We start from the raw sequence: 12,720 nt of genomic DNA on the forward strand, positions 1-12,720 counted from the left end.
TTCTCAATACTGTGTACTTAAATATTTCTATGTTATGAAATGGTTTAGTTTCTTTTCATACTGAGAAAATAAACACATTTTTCTACGTGGTGTTAAAGTCTTTTGAAGTCATGTGAAGTGAAAGAGAAACAATGTCCATGAAGGTATGAGATGATATATGAACTGAATCAACTGAACAGGCAGAGACGTTGAGAGGACCAGCTGTCTTTCAGAGGATGCCGTCTCTCGATGTGGTCCTCTGTCAGTTTATTCACACTTGCAACAGCATTGCAACCACTGGCAGTCCATAACTGAGCTGTTGCAGACACCTGAGAAACCAGTCAGAGTTGCTGTCGTTGCCACAGTCATCTGATGGAGGAGAGTCCACACGCTTTGCCCGGAGGGGACTGAGGCAACTGTGCCGACATTACAGTGGTACACCGTCTGACAGGTCTGAGTGGTTCGAGCCATAGCTGTTGATGAAGCTCAGCTCTGTGGAGATTGGCACCTTGGGCTCCTTGATGATCTGCGGAGGACAGATATGCTTCTCATAGTGAGCCTGCATGCACAATATCAGGACCCTGCAACCAAAGCAGCTAAATGGAATTCAGCCATCAATCATTTCACTATTTATTTCTGTGAAAAAATAAATACTTGACAGTTTGGTAAGATGATGCTTTACTTATGTTTACTAGTAACTACTCAATGTGGTGCACCAAATTAGTAACTAATATGTTAAGTAATAAAAAAGTATTAAGTAGTTATTCAGGAACTCCTTATTAGCAAATCATTAATTATCAGTTAGATTTACTCCTTACTAACTCGTTCTATGACAGCTATTAAAGAAGTGCACCGAAGCATTACCATATTATGTACTTAAATGCATCTGTATGTATTCTTAAAAATAGATTGTTGAGCATTTTTGAAAATCATTTCTCGCTATTCTTTGTGAGATATAAAACCTTTAAAGATCAATACTACACGTCAATATTTGTTGAGGTTGAATTTATGATGCCTTTTACTCACCTCATCAAACTTTCTGTCACTGTAGACTTCATTCTTGTCAATAAAGGTCAGCATGATCCAGTCACAGATAATGGTGCACTAGAGGGGTGAAATGAAAAGAAAAAAACAGTTTGTGGTGCAAAGAGTGATCTCTGCCACTTCAATGTCTCAATATAAGAAAGGAATGCAGTAATTACTCACAATCCCAACTGAAGTCATAGCAGTCACTGTGCTGATGATGGTTGGGATGGGACTGAATTTACCAGCCTGAAAGAGAAATGACATGCAAATCATATTGTAATAGTCATTACAGTAATCTGAAAACAAAGTGTAGCAATGATGTAGTATCCACATACATGTCCGTGAACTATGACATCCAGACGGATGCCATAGGCCTTGATAAGCGTCCGAGACTCTACCCCATCCTTTCTGTAATATTTGGCAAACCTGGACAGTTAAACAGAAATGACAAGGGTAAAGGCAGGGAAACTTACCACAAGGCAAAGTGACAAACACAAGTTAAGATACTGAACAAAAAAAGTCAGTGTCACCTGTAATAGTAACCAGAGTTGGCCTGATCCTTTCGGAGATCAAGACGACGGAAGGAATATGTAGGTTTACAGTGTGATGGATCCAGATCCAGGTTACACTTCCAGTTGATGAAAACACCTATCACTCCTCCCTGAGCAAAAACAGCAATGAACACATCTTAAGGAATGCTACACTATCACAAAGTCTGTGTACCGTCCTTAAAATATCATTGAGACAGTATGTGTTGTTCAATAAAAGACTGTATAAGAAGACTTCTCTTTCAACCATGTACGTATGAATCACGCAGTGCAGAACTCAGACTCACAGTCCTGCAGAGCTCACTGAAATTCTCCCTCGCTTGATCTGCGATGTAGCCCAGGCGGAAGTTGGGACAGTAGGGCTCTTTCTCCTCATCATATAGACACTTATTGAGGTATTTCTGCATGCCACGCTTGTTTGAAGCATCTTTGATATTTCCCCTGCCGAAGACGAGAAACAGAGGTACTTCTGAATCTCTGCAGCTCATTGGCCAGTGTGTGTGTGTGTGTGTGTGTGTAGATACTCTACCTCAGCACTTTAAACCGGGGGAAGTGGATAGAGTTCCTAATGAACACTGTGAAATTGATGGCCTCCACTAATGCTGGTTCTCTGTTGAAGACACCAAACAATCAGAGTAATCTTTCAGTCTAAAGCTTTTACTGAAAGTGTGTTTAGCTCACTGCATAGCCATGCACCTTATTCAAAAAAAATCTGTTATATTTTTATCCCAGATATGGTCTTTTTTTTATGGGTTAGGATATTTGGGGAACTTGACCAACCAACTTGGCTGAGTCTATCGATCATCGTACCGTACTACAGCGTACTCCTCAACAGGACACCAGGATTGGATCTCACAGGTTTTGAAGGTGTGGTTGTAGTACTGAACACATTTGCCGGTCCTTCTGCCTGTAAGAAAGTGTTTAAAACAGGTGAAAAAAGAAACTGAAAAATAGAGACCAACCAAGCATGAGGAAAGATTTTATGAGGAATAAAAACAGTACCATGGCCATTAAAGTCAATCTCTCCCTGGACACAGTCAGAGTCTGTCGTACAGTTGGCATTGGCAACTTTGAAATACTGAAGTGAAATAAGACAGATGCTCAGTCATGGGAGAATAAAGGTGTCTATGTAACTGCATACTCGTAGCTGTTATACTTGAGAAAGCTTTTGTTGACCTCTCACCTCAGCGCAGGTTCCTTGCCTCTGATCATACGTAACTTCTCGTCTCAATATTGTACTAATCACATCACCGCCCTGTGAGGGACATGCCACAAAAATACTATTAGTCAGTAGGGTTTACTCTGGAGTGAAGACATAATGATGCTGACAGAGAACAGGACGTGAGATTTCCTTGACTGTATTGCAGCTTTTGTTCTGGACTCACCTCTGAGGGTCGAGCGTACTCCACAGTGTCCAAGATATCATCTCCATGAACTGCTGTGCCTTTCATGAGCGTGTAAACTGAGCTCTCTGGACGAGTTTCACTCTCTTGGTAGGCCTTCTCATTTATGAAGACATACCTTCAGGATGATAGAACAGGCAGACCCAATATCACATTTTCTGTGATGACGTCAATTTATATTGGAGGTATCAGATTACCCTGGATCTATTCAGCCCTCTTTGCCGAAGCCAAGGGAAGAAAAGATGACGCACTTGAATAAAAAAACTCAAGACATCTAATCTAAGAAATAGTTTAAGATGTGAAACAATAAGATGAATATTAACATCTTCACAAACTCTAAGTCTATGAAAACTGATCTCCACCATTCAAATGACTAATAATAATGTCTAATAATGGACAGAGAGACTCAACTATAATTCTTGGCATCAGTTATGTTTCCATCGATTATGTCAGTTAATTGCAAATCAGAAGCATTTCCTCTCCACAAAAGCATACTGCTGGCAAAATACAACCCTAAAAGAAGCATTAAAACAAACACATGATACATGTGATAACAAAATAAGTAGAAAAATCAACAAAGTGAAGTTACCAAAGCCCTTTCAATTTCATAGACTGTCCCTTTTAGCACATACAGTGGGCATGCGAGTACACAAACTTGAAACTTACCAGATAAAATAGGTGATCACAAGAAACTGAACGGCTCTGTATATGACTCCAAGAGTTCTGTTTTTAACCACCATCACCTTTGGTGTCTCATAGTCCCAGAAACCAAGAAAATACTCCTTTATAAAAACCCGTAGCCCCATGATGAACTGATGAAATGCTTCACACATATCCTGAGATGTCCTTGCGAAAGTCTAATTCCTCTGTGATTCTATTTCTCTGTATCTAGCTGTTTATTTCTCTTACTATGATTCTTTCTCACTCTCTGCTCAAGTCTGCATCTCTCTCAAGCATCCCTGGCACCAACATGAGAGAGGGAGAAGAGAAGGGGGTGGGGCTCAGATGTGGTTGAATCATGCATTTTATTTCATATTTATTCTGATGATTGTATGATGTTTCTAGTTGAACAGACTTAAAATATGAACAAAGTGCTTACAGTTCTGCGCAGGAACTTATTTTGCAGACATTTTTAAACTCTACTGTCTGTATTGTTTCACTAAACTAAACTAAATGAAATTAAAGTGCATGATGTTGATATACATGGCATGTCAAACTTACTGAGATATACTAAAAACTGATGTGTGTGTTCATTAATGTACAAAAAACATTTAAAGAGGTTTTTTGTTTGTGTGCCTTCTTTTTATACAGGCGGACAAACGCCCGACCCCTCATCTGGGTCCTAGTTACTGATCGCACCGCCTCCTCCGCGCATGTCAAACGACACGTGCATCGTCTGCTAGTGTCGGTGGCTAACGTTGTGTCCGTGTGTCAACTGCTAAATTTGTCGACAATTACATTTTCTAAAAGATCTGAGAGGGTCACATATTATTTGTAAATGGGAGGTCTTCAAAAGAAAAAGGTAAGAGTTGCCGTCGGGCTAATGTCAGGCACATTAACTCCTATAGCAATCTGGCTAGCTAGTTAGCTAACGGAGCTAGCTGAAGTTTGTTTTTCTGAAACAGTAGAATCTGTTAGGTGCCGATTAGCATTTGTTGTCAAATCATCTAGTTAACCTCTAACGTTAGTTATCAAAGTTTGTGAGAGGTTAATGTGATCGTCTATCCTTGTTTTCCAGTTTGAGAGGGGCTCTGCCACCAACTACATCACCAGAAACAAAGCTCGCAAGAAGTTGCAGCTGAGTCTCCCAGATTTCAGGTAACGTTACCGTGTTGACTGTAATAAGGTTTGGCGATTTGGATACAACATGTGATCTTAAATCGATATACAGTCAGTTGCTAATGTTTTAGGTACACATAGTTAACACTAATACATAAGTACTGCAATATGGTTTCGACAGGTATTGATTCACGTGTATGGTCCCTTTGGGGGAAGAAGTTTGATGCTGAAGAATTGTATTGCATTACACTGAGTTGTTTCTAATATTTTGTCCATCCTATTTATATCGAGGGTACACAAAATATCAGAAACACACATGACGCAATACATTTAAACAGCACCACAAACTGCACACTCTGAATTGGCCATAATGTTGAATCAACACCTGAATAAGTCAGAACAACAAAAACTCACATTATAGACTTACTGCAGGTAGGATTTATTGCAGGGCTGTTCAGTAAGATAACCCTAGTTTTAGCTAGGTGGCGCTAATAAACTGGCAACTGAGTGTATGCTGACAGTTGGTACATTTTCTCAAACTTTAATTGAAAAATCATTTATATACAAAATAGCCAGATTGGAATGTTTGTGTGCGGCTAATTAAATGTTAATTGTTAATTAAATACTCTGAAAATCAAATCCAAATCCTGTAAATCCAATACTGCCATAAACAGTCCTGCGCATTGTCTGAAATAGCCTAATACAGACTGAGATATCAAGGAGATTTCTACATTGGTATAAACAGTAAAGACAAATCTCAGATGATTGATACCTTTACATCATTGTTTGGTATAAGGGCTGCACCAATAATTACTTTCATGAATGATAAATCTATTGACAATTTTTTGTCAATCATTTTGTCCATACTTTATTCTTTGTCGCAGCACTTAACCCTACTCCTAAGCACATACAATTGTTGAGAATGATTTCAATAACAGGACTCCCGGCTGGCAAGACACACTGAAACAGCAGCCATTTCACAGATAAATAATTCCTGATCTCTCTCTGATTTTCAGACGACTGTGCATCCTTAAGGGCATCTACCCTCATGAGCCCAAGCACAAGAAGAAGGTGAACAAGGGCTCTACAGCTGCAAGGACCTTCTACCTGCTCAAAGACATCCGCTTTCTGCTGCATGAGCCAATCGTTGGCAAGTTCAGAGACTACAAGGTATCACAGGCATATTTTGCTTATTTAAAAAAGATGTTAAATCTGAACATACTCATAAGGAAGAGCTGATTTTGTTTATTTGGAAAATGATCTTAAATGAACTGTGTTGAATTGGTTTCCTGTTGTGGATAAATGGCTTCCTCTCGCATAAAGGAAGTAAATAATTTTGTCTCAAAGGAAATCAGTCCATGTTCACTTTTCTAAGATTGAAAATGGCCTTTCTTGTAAATGTAATTTGTTCCTTGTTATAGGAAATTCTTGTTTCTGCAGTAATGGTATAAAATGTGAACAGTACTCTTATTGTTTTATCTTAACAGGTATTTGTACGCAAACTTAAGAGGGCATATGGAAAAACAGAATGGTCTGCAGTGGAGAGACTGAAGTCGAACAAACCAACCTATAAATTGGACCACATCATCAAAGAAAGGTGAGGCAGTGTTATTCTCCACACTCAACATAGGAGGGCATTGTTGAGCTTAACTGACTTTCTCTGTGTCAAGTCAACTTAGAGTATCAGCAGAAATGACAGAGAAATTGCAAATTGTCTTTTGCCTTTTTTAAGGGTAGTAGATAAAAAAAAAAAAAAAAATTCAAATTGTATGAAGTTGTGTTGCCTCACTGGTGCTCGTTTTTGTGGCAGGTACCCCACCTTCATTGATGCTCTCCGTGATATCGATGATGCCCTCTGCATGTGCTTCCTCTTCTCCACATTTGCCCGAACAGGAAAATGCCACGTTCAGACAATCCAGCTGTGCAGACGCCTCACTGTGGAGTGGATGAACTTTGTGATTGCATCTCGTGCTCTCAGAAAGGTGCCAGTTTACAAAGCACAGCAACCACCAGACTGCTTTATTTGTTTGACATATAAATGGGGGGGGGGTATATTGTTATGTCTTGAGTTCAGTGACCTCCGTTCTGTAATGAACCTAACAAGTGTCTGTTCCTGATAGGTCTTCATCTCCATCAAGGGAATATATTACCAAGCAGAAGTGATGGGACAGCTCATTACATGGCTGGTGCCATATCAGTTCTCTCATGATGTAAGTGAATGATAAAATGCAGTCCATAGAGATTATGCCAATGATAAGCAGTCACTTTATTATTATGGAATTACACTGAAGTTTGACACAGCTCTGTCAGCATTTGGACCCACCATAAAGTCAACAAACACTTGTTGCTGTCATGCACAAGACACTTTGGGGAGTGTTGGCTGATGGAGAGTTACTCTTCTGTGTAAAAAGATAAGTTCACTGACTGCCCTAAGCTGTTTGTGTACATTGCTATAAATGTTTTCACTCATGTTTATGGATTTTATCATTGAGACTTAGTTTAACAGTTTTGTGCTCCTTTAGCACCCAACGGATGTCGACTACAGAGTAATGGCAACTTTCACAGAGATGTACACCACTCTCCTGGGGTTCATCAACTTCAGACTCTACCATTCCCTCAACCTGATCTACCCACCAAAGGTATGTTGGACACGTATTATGCTTTATTTGAGAGTTAATTGTGGTCATCAAGACAAAATTTATATTGCAACAGTAGTTACAGTATTATAGTGATGGTTATGTTACATTCATCTCAAATGTTGTATTTTAGACAAATCTTATATTTTCCAAATAGGTATATATTAAGTATTTTACCTGTTTGCACACCTGTACTCTAATGTCATCCCTCCTTATGCAGCTGGACAGTAAAGCAGAATCGGAGCTGAAGGAAGAGGATGAAGATGACTATGCCATGAATTCGGAAAGCTACTTGGAGGTGAGGCTATTTACCTCTCACTCTTACCTCTTTTGGTATCTAATCATACAGGTAGTTTTGGTTTTATTTGCCCAGTTTAGTTTGATTCTGTTCCTGTGATAAAATAGGACATCCATTAAACCTGATGCAAAGCAGTGTTTCTACACACAAATGGGCATTGTTAGCAGCAATGGAAAAATACATTAATTTACTTCCACTTTACTACTACTACTAATTTACTACTATTTTGTGAAAGTGAAATCTAGATAATAGTTTGTAGAGTCCCACACATCCTTCTGGACATTATCAGAGACATTATGTAAACTTTGTATGTATTGTATTTGTGTGTATTTGGAAAATCATATCATTGCAAACCTGGTTATTCACTGCAGCCATGTATAAGTGGGCATGTAAACAACAAAATCCTTGCTGATCCTGTTTTCTTGGCTGTGCAGAAACTGTCGGCTCTGAGTGCCAGTCTGGCGCGGGTGGTTTCTACTGCAGAGGAGGAGGAGGCTGAACTCGACCACTTTCCTGTTGACGGGGTAAGAAAACCAGCGCACAAAATATGATTCACTGTGTCTTATCTGTTTTGAATATACTGAGAATAAAACGTTTATCATAGTCATGATATTGAGAAATGTCATCAAAACATGCAGTTGATAAACTAATTGGTCTCTGAGGGCAGAAGTGACAGGTCACATATCTTTGTCAGAGGAGTCAAAGCTTTTGGAGGTGTGAGACTAGGGATTACCTCTTCATGTTTGGTTGCTAAGGACCACATGTTTCTCACCCTGGGAAGCTTGTTTTGCCCAACTGTTTTGAGAGCACAGGTGTGAATGCATCCAGGACGCATTGAGATCCAATCGCTCAGACCACCTTCGGAGGTGGTCTGGGCCACATATGGTCACATTCTTTTAGCAGTATGTACGGGAATGTGTCCTGGGCCACGTTGAAGGACTGCCTGTTCAACTGACGTCCTCTACGTAAGCGGAAGTGCGTACTCATTTGCACGGGATATATTACGAGTGCATCAAACATCTTGGGCCTGGAACTCATCAAGGAATAGACCCAATCTGTATTGTTTTGAATTTGCCCATGCGCCAACGTCTTTGCAAACTACTACTTCTTTTAATTTCCGGCAGACTTGGCACGGGAAGCGCATTGCTGCCTCCTGCCAGTTAAAAACAACAACGCATTTGGTCTTTGCAAATAGAAATAATGTATATGTTTATTTGCATACAGAATGGGGAAGTGAGATCCGATCACAAATGGTCACTGAGACGCATTCTGATGCCAGGTGTGAACAGACGTACTTGGAGCTGTCCATTTGTGATCGGGTCATCCAAGGCGCTTGTTAATACCAGCTGTAAACGAGGCTAGAGACTCTCTAAGAACTTTTCAGGATCTCATGTTGGCAACAATGAATTCTTAGAAATATCAGGGAGGAGTTTGCAATACTGATTTTCCCTGATGGGTCATAGACGAGCCTTAAAACTGCTGCAACATGTGTACGTCACCCTTACTAATCAATGACTCCAACAAAACATGCGCTTTGTCCGATGTCGTTGGAAATTTTACCAGTATTTGTATCCATGGATACACGGATGAGCAAGTTGATTTAGAGCCCTTGAGCTGGGTTGGAAACTGTTATTGTTGTGGGCCTGTTTGAGCCCTGTGTGTGTTAGTGAGTGAGACTGTGTGTGTGTGTGTGTGTGTGTGTGTGTGTGTGTGTGTGTGTGTGTGTGTGTGTGTGTGTGTGTGTGTGTGTGTGTGTGTGTGTGTGTGTGTGTGTGTGTGTGTGTGTGTGTGTGTGTGTGAGTTTGGGGATCCGACTTCGATTTATATAGACACAAAACACTCCTGAGCTGTTGTTGGACCAGATTTTTTAGACCTTAGTGGAAGATTTGAGGTATTTGCTTTTTAGGAATAATTTTTCTGTTCAGTGTTATTATCACAACAAATCTACCTGCACTATTCTCTGTACTTTAATCCTTTGTCTGGTACCCTAATTCATCTTCAAGTTGGAAATAATTCACAAAACTCACCAAACAGTAGTTGTGGGTACCTTTTTTGAAAGTGATGTCTTTGAAAGAAAGTCTTAACTACTGAATTTTAATTTAGTTTTAAATGTCATATCTTCTTGTGGCCCAGAATTCAATTATAAAGCACAGTTCGATACATTTCAATAAATATTTTCCTTTAATGCCTTTTCTTCAGGAGGACATGGAAAAGATGGAGGCCAGAGAAAAGGAACAGAAACAGCAGGAAGCTCAGAAAAAGCTTTTTGAGGGGCTCAAATTCTTCCTCAACAGAGAAGCTCCCAGAGAGTCGCTGGCTTTTCTCATCAGGTGAGTGAGAGCTGCTGCAGTGAAACTCACAGGACATTTTTACAAGGAGAAATAAAGAAACCTCCTTATAAACTTCAAACCTTTTTCTATGTTTTGTGTATTCCTGCTGCCTTCCAGGTGTTTTGGTGGTGAGGTGTCCTGGGACAAGTCAGTTTGCATTGGTAGCACATACGAGCTGACAGATGAGACCATCACACATCAAATTGTTGACAGACCCAACATCGATAAACAGTATATCAACAGGTAAAGGAATATTGTTGTTTTTTTTTATCTTTTCTAACATTTTCTTGTTTTTCAAACAGGCAGAACACATCACTTTTTATACAACCAGTTAGATTTACAGTATGTGTCTGAATCCTAAAAACAGGAAGTCTCTGCTGATTGATTGTGCTCCTCTCTCCTTATGCATTACCATATCCTCTACAATGCCTGCTTTCAGAGTCATCTGTCCACTCTCTTGCCTCAAAGCAACCCTGTTCTTCGTTGTGTTTGACAGACCCTGTCTTCTTTCTTTATCGCGCTCTGCATTTTCAAAGGGCCACTTCCATCATGCCTGCCAGCTCCCTCATATATTTCTTTTTATATAATAACGAGACGTGTTCATTATTTCATATCAGAGATAAGAGGTTATTTTCACACCTTTTCTTCTTCTATGATACTATTTGTCTTAGGTACTACATCCAGCCCCAGTGGGTGTATGATTGTGTCAATGCCAAAATGCTCCTGCCTGTGGAGGACTACTTCCTTGGAGTAACTCTGCCCCCCCACCTCTCTCCCTTCGTGGAGGAGAAGGACGGAGACTACGTGCCCCCCGAAAAACTAAAGATCATGGCCTTACAACGAGGAGAACAGCCTGGTACGAACACAAGCATTTCTCTTTTCACGTACTTTGACTTTTTCATCTTTTTATTGTTTTAACAACATTGAATCAAAGTGCTTATAATTAAGATGTCGGTGTGTTTAGCCTACAACGGTTAAACCATGATTACACACAGGTGATTGCATTAAGTTAATTATGTGACATCTTGAAACAATTGGCTGCACCAGTAATACATAAATTATAGTAGGGAGTGACTACATGTAAAATCTATGATGATAAAGAATCAAAAAATCCTTATTAGATCCTTTGTGAGTCGGTGTTGTACAAGAATCAAACATTAAGCCTAAATGAGATGCATCATTATTATAGCGTACATAAATTCAGAGAACATGGACACAGCATTTATATATTTTACTTCCATCACAGCCCAGGAACAGGAGGAGGAGGAGGAGGAAGAAGAGGAAGACGAGGAGGGTGAGGATGAAGAAGTGGATGATGATGACAACGAAGAGGATGAGGATGAAGAGGAAGAGGCAGAAGAGAAGAATCTTAAGAAGATGGAAGAACAAAGATCCCAGGGCAAGGTAAGAGACCTCTGATCCCTTCTCTTTACCCTCTGTGTCTTTTCAAACCAGTGGAACATTTATCAACTCATGTCTCGTCCTTTTAGTCTCTGCAAGTCAAAGTGACGCCGGGTAAAGTGAAGGTGGAAAACCCAGCACGCTTGGAGCAGGAGGAGAAAGCGGAGGAGAAACGTCTGGCCATCATGATGATGAAGAAAAAGGAAAAGTACCTCTACGACAAGATCATGTTCGGAAAGAAGAGAAAAGTCCGAGAGGTTTGTTCCTCTGTTATTAATTGAATATGGACTCGCGTGTAGATAAGTCTGTTTGTGCAGCCGTGCTTACAGATAACATTCTTACATTTTTAACAATGGATCCTATATTTTCACTATGTGGCATCTTATCTCTGAGTACATTCTGGGCCAGCGATGACCCCCAGAGTTCAATGCTTTAACTGTGCATTCATTCTCCTTCTACAGGCTAACAAGCTCGCTGCCAAGAGGAAGGCCCACGATGATGCTGAAAAATCAAAGAAGAAAAAGACCAGAAAATGACTCATCTGATGATGTATTTGTCAGACTGACTTTATGTATTTAACTTCATGAGGTAGAGAGTGCATTGCAGGTTGCCATGTCATAAAACTTGTAAGTGTATTAGAGAGTTTGATGCACCGTGACTTGGATGCATTGACCTCTGCATAATTTCAAGCTGAAATGCAGGATGTGGCATATGCTAATTGTGTAATTATTCATGTAAAAGTGACTGTTTGCCTTTATGTTGTTTGTGTGAACTGTTCTACATTACACAAGATATTTGTTCCACTGTATTTTAAAAGCTCTACTTGAAACGGCCTGTATTTTAAAGTAAAAACACAACATATTAAACCTGTTTCTTGTGATCTTGTAACGGTAGTCAAATGAAGTTGAGGCTTCTGTCTATTGGGAAGCTACTGTGTGTTTTGGCATATTAAAGACCTAGTTCTGCTTAAAGCAAGCAGTTAGTCTCTAAATAGCAGATGAGTTGCCCTCCCACTTCCCTCTGTTTGGATCAGAACAAATATTCACATACGTAGAAATGGGCAGAGGCTGAGGTCACTGTGCTGCTGATGGTGGGACGTCTTGAGTGATTTGTCCACACATGGGCAGTGGGTGCAGATGACGAAGGAGCAGAAGCCCCTCTGCCCTCTTGAGATGCTGCTGTGATCGTGGTGGGCCAAAGGCCAGACCAGTCATGGCCCGCTCTCCTCAATCTCCTCATTCTTTTTGTGACACTGCCTGCCCCCTCTCACCCTGATCTGCATTCCACGCATGCCCACCCAGTCCGGGTCTCAGCCTGGCA

General features: G+C 40.3%; 2 protein-coding genes across 3 annotated transcripts; one reads left to right on the top strand and one right to left on the bottom strand.

Annotated features, from left to right (window-relative positions):
* Positions 1-406: 406 nt before the first annotated feature.
* Positions 407-3,789, bottom strand: p2rx2 (purinergic receptor P2X, ligand-gated ion channel, 2). Its single transcript, XM_070904765.1, has 12 exons — positions 3,623-3,789; positions 2,939-3,074; positions 2,737-2,808; positions 2,556-2,631; positions 2,364-2,460; positions 2,083-2,163; positions 1,841-1,994; positions 1,536-1,666; positions 1,341-1,431; positions 1,186-1,251; positions 1,006-1,083; positions 407-505 (listed from the first exon to the last, which is right to left on the bottom strand). Exons 1-12 carry the CDS (start codon positions 3,787-3,789, stop codon positions 407-409), a joined length of 1,248 nt encoding a protein of 415 aa, XP_070760866.1.
* Positions 3,790-4,344: 555 nt separating this feature from the next.
* Positions 4,345-12,245, top strand: pes (pescadillo). 2 transcript variants are annotated; one of them, XM_070904379.1, is made up of 15 exons: positions 4,345-4,478; positions 4,695-4,774; positions 5,752-5,905; positions 6,223-6,332; positions 6,546-6,717; positions 6,856-6,945; positions 7,258-7,374; positions 7,592-7,669; positions 8,104-8,193; positions 9,869-9,999; positions 10,117-10,242; positions 10,671-10,855; positions 11,246-11,403; positions 11,490-11,657; positions 11,862-12,245. In XM_070904379.1, exons 1-15 carry the CDS (start codon positions 4,455-4,457, stop codon positions 11,934-11,936), a joined length of 1,758 nt encoding a protein of 585 aa, XP_070760480.1. In that variant the 5' UTR covers positions 4,345-4,454; the 3' UTR covers positions 11,937-12,245. The 2 variants fall into 2 exon arrangements, with proteins under 2 accessions (XP_070760480.1, XP_070760481.1); XM_070904380.1 differs by having other exon boundaries at positions 9,884-9,999.
* Positions 12,246-12,720: the final 475 nt, after the last annotated feature.

This window comes from Enoplosus armatus, chromosome 4 (genome assembly GCF_043641665.1).
Source record: "Enoplosus armatus isolate fEnoArm2 chromosome 4, fEnoArm2.hap1, whole genome shotgun sequence".
Classification (NCBI taxonomy): domain Eukaryota; kingdom Metazoa; phylum Chordata; class Actinopteri; order Centrarchiformes; family Enoplosidae; genus Enoplosus; species Enoplosus armatus.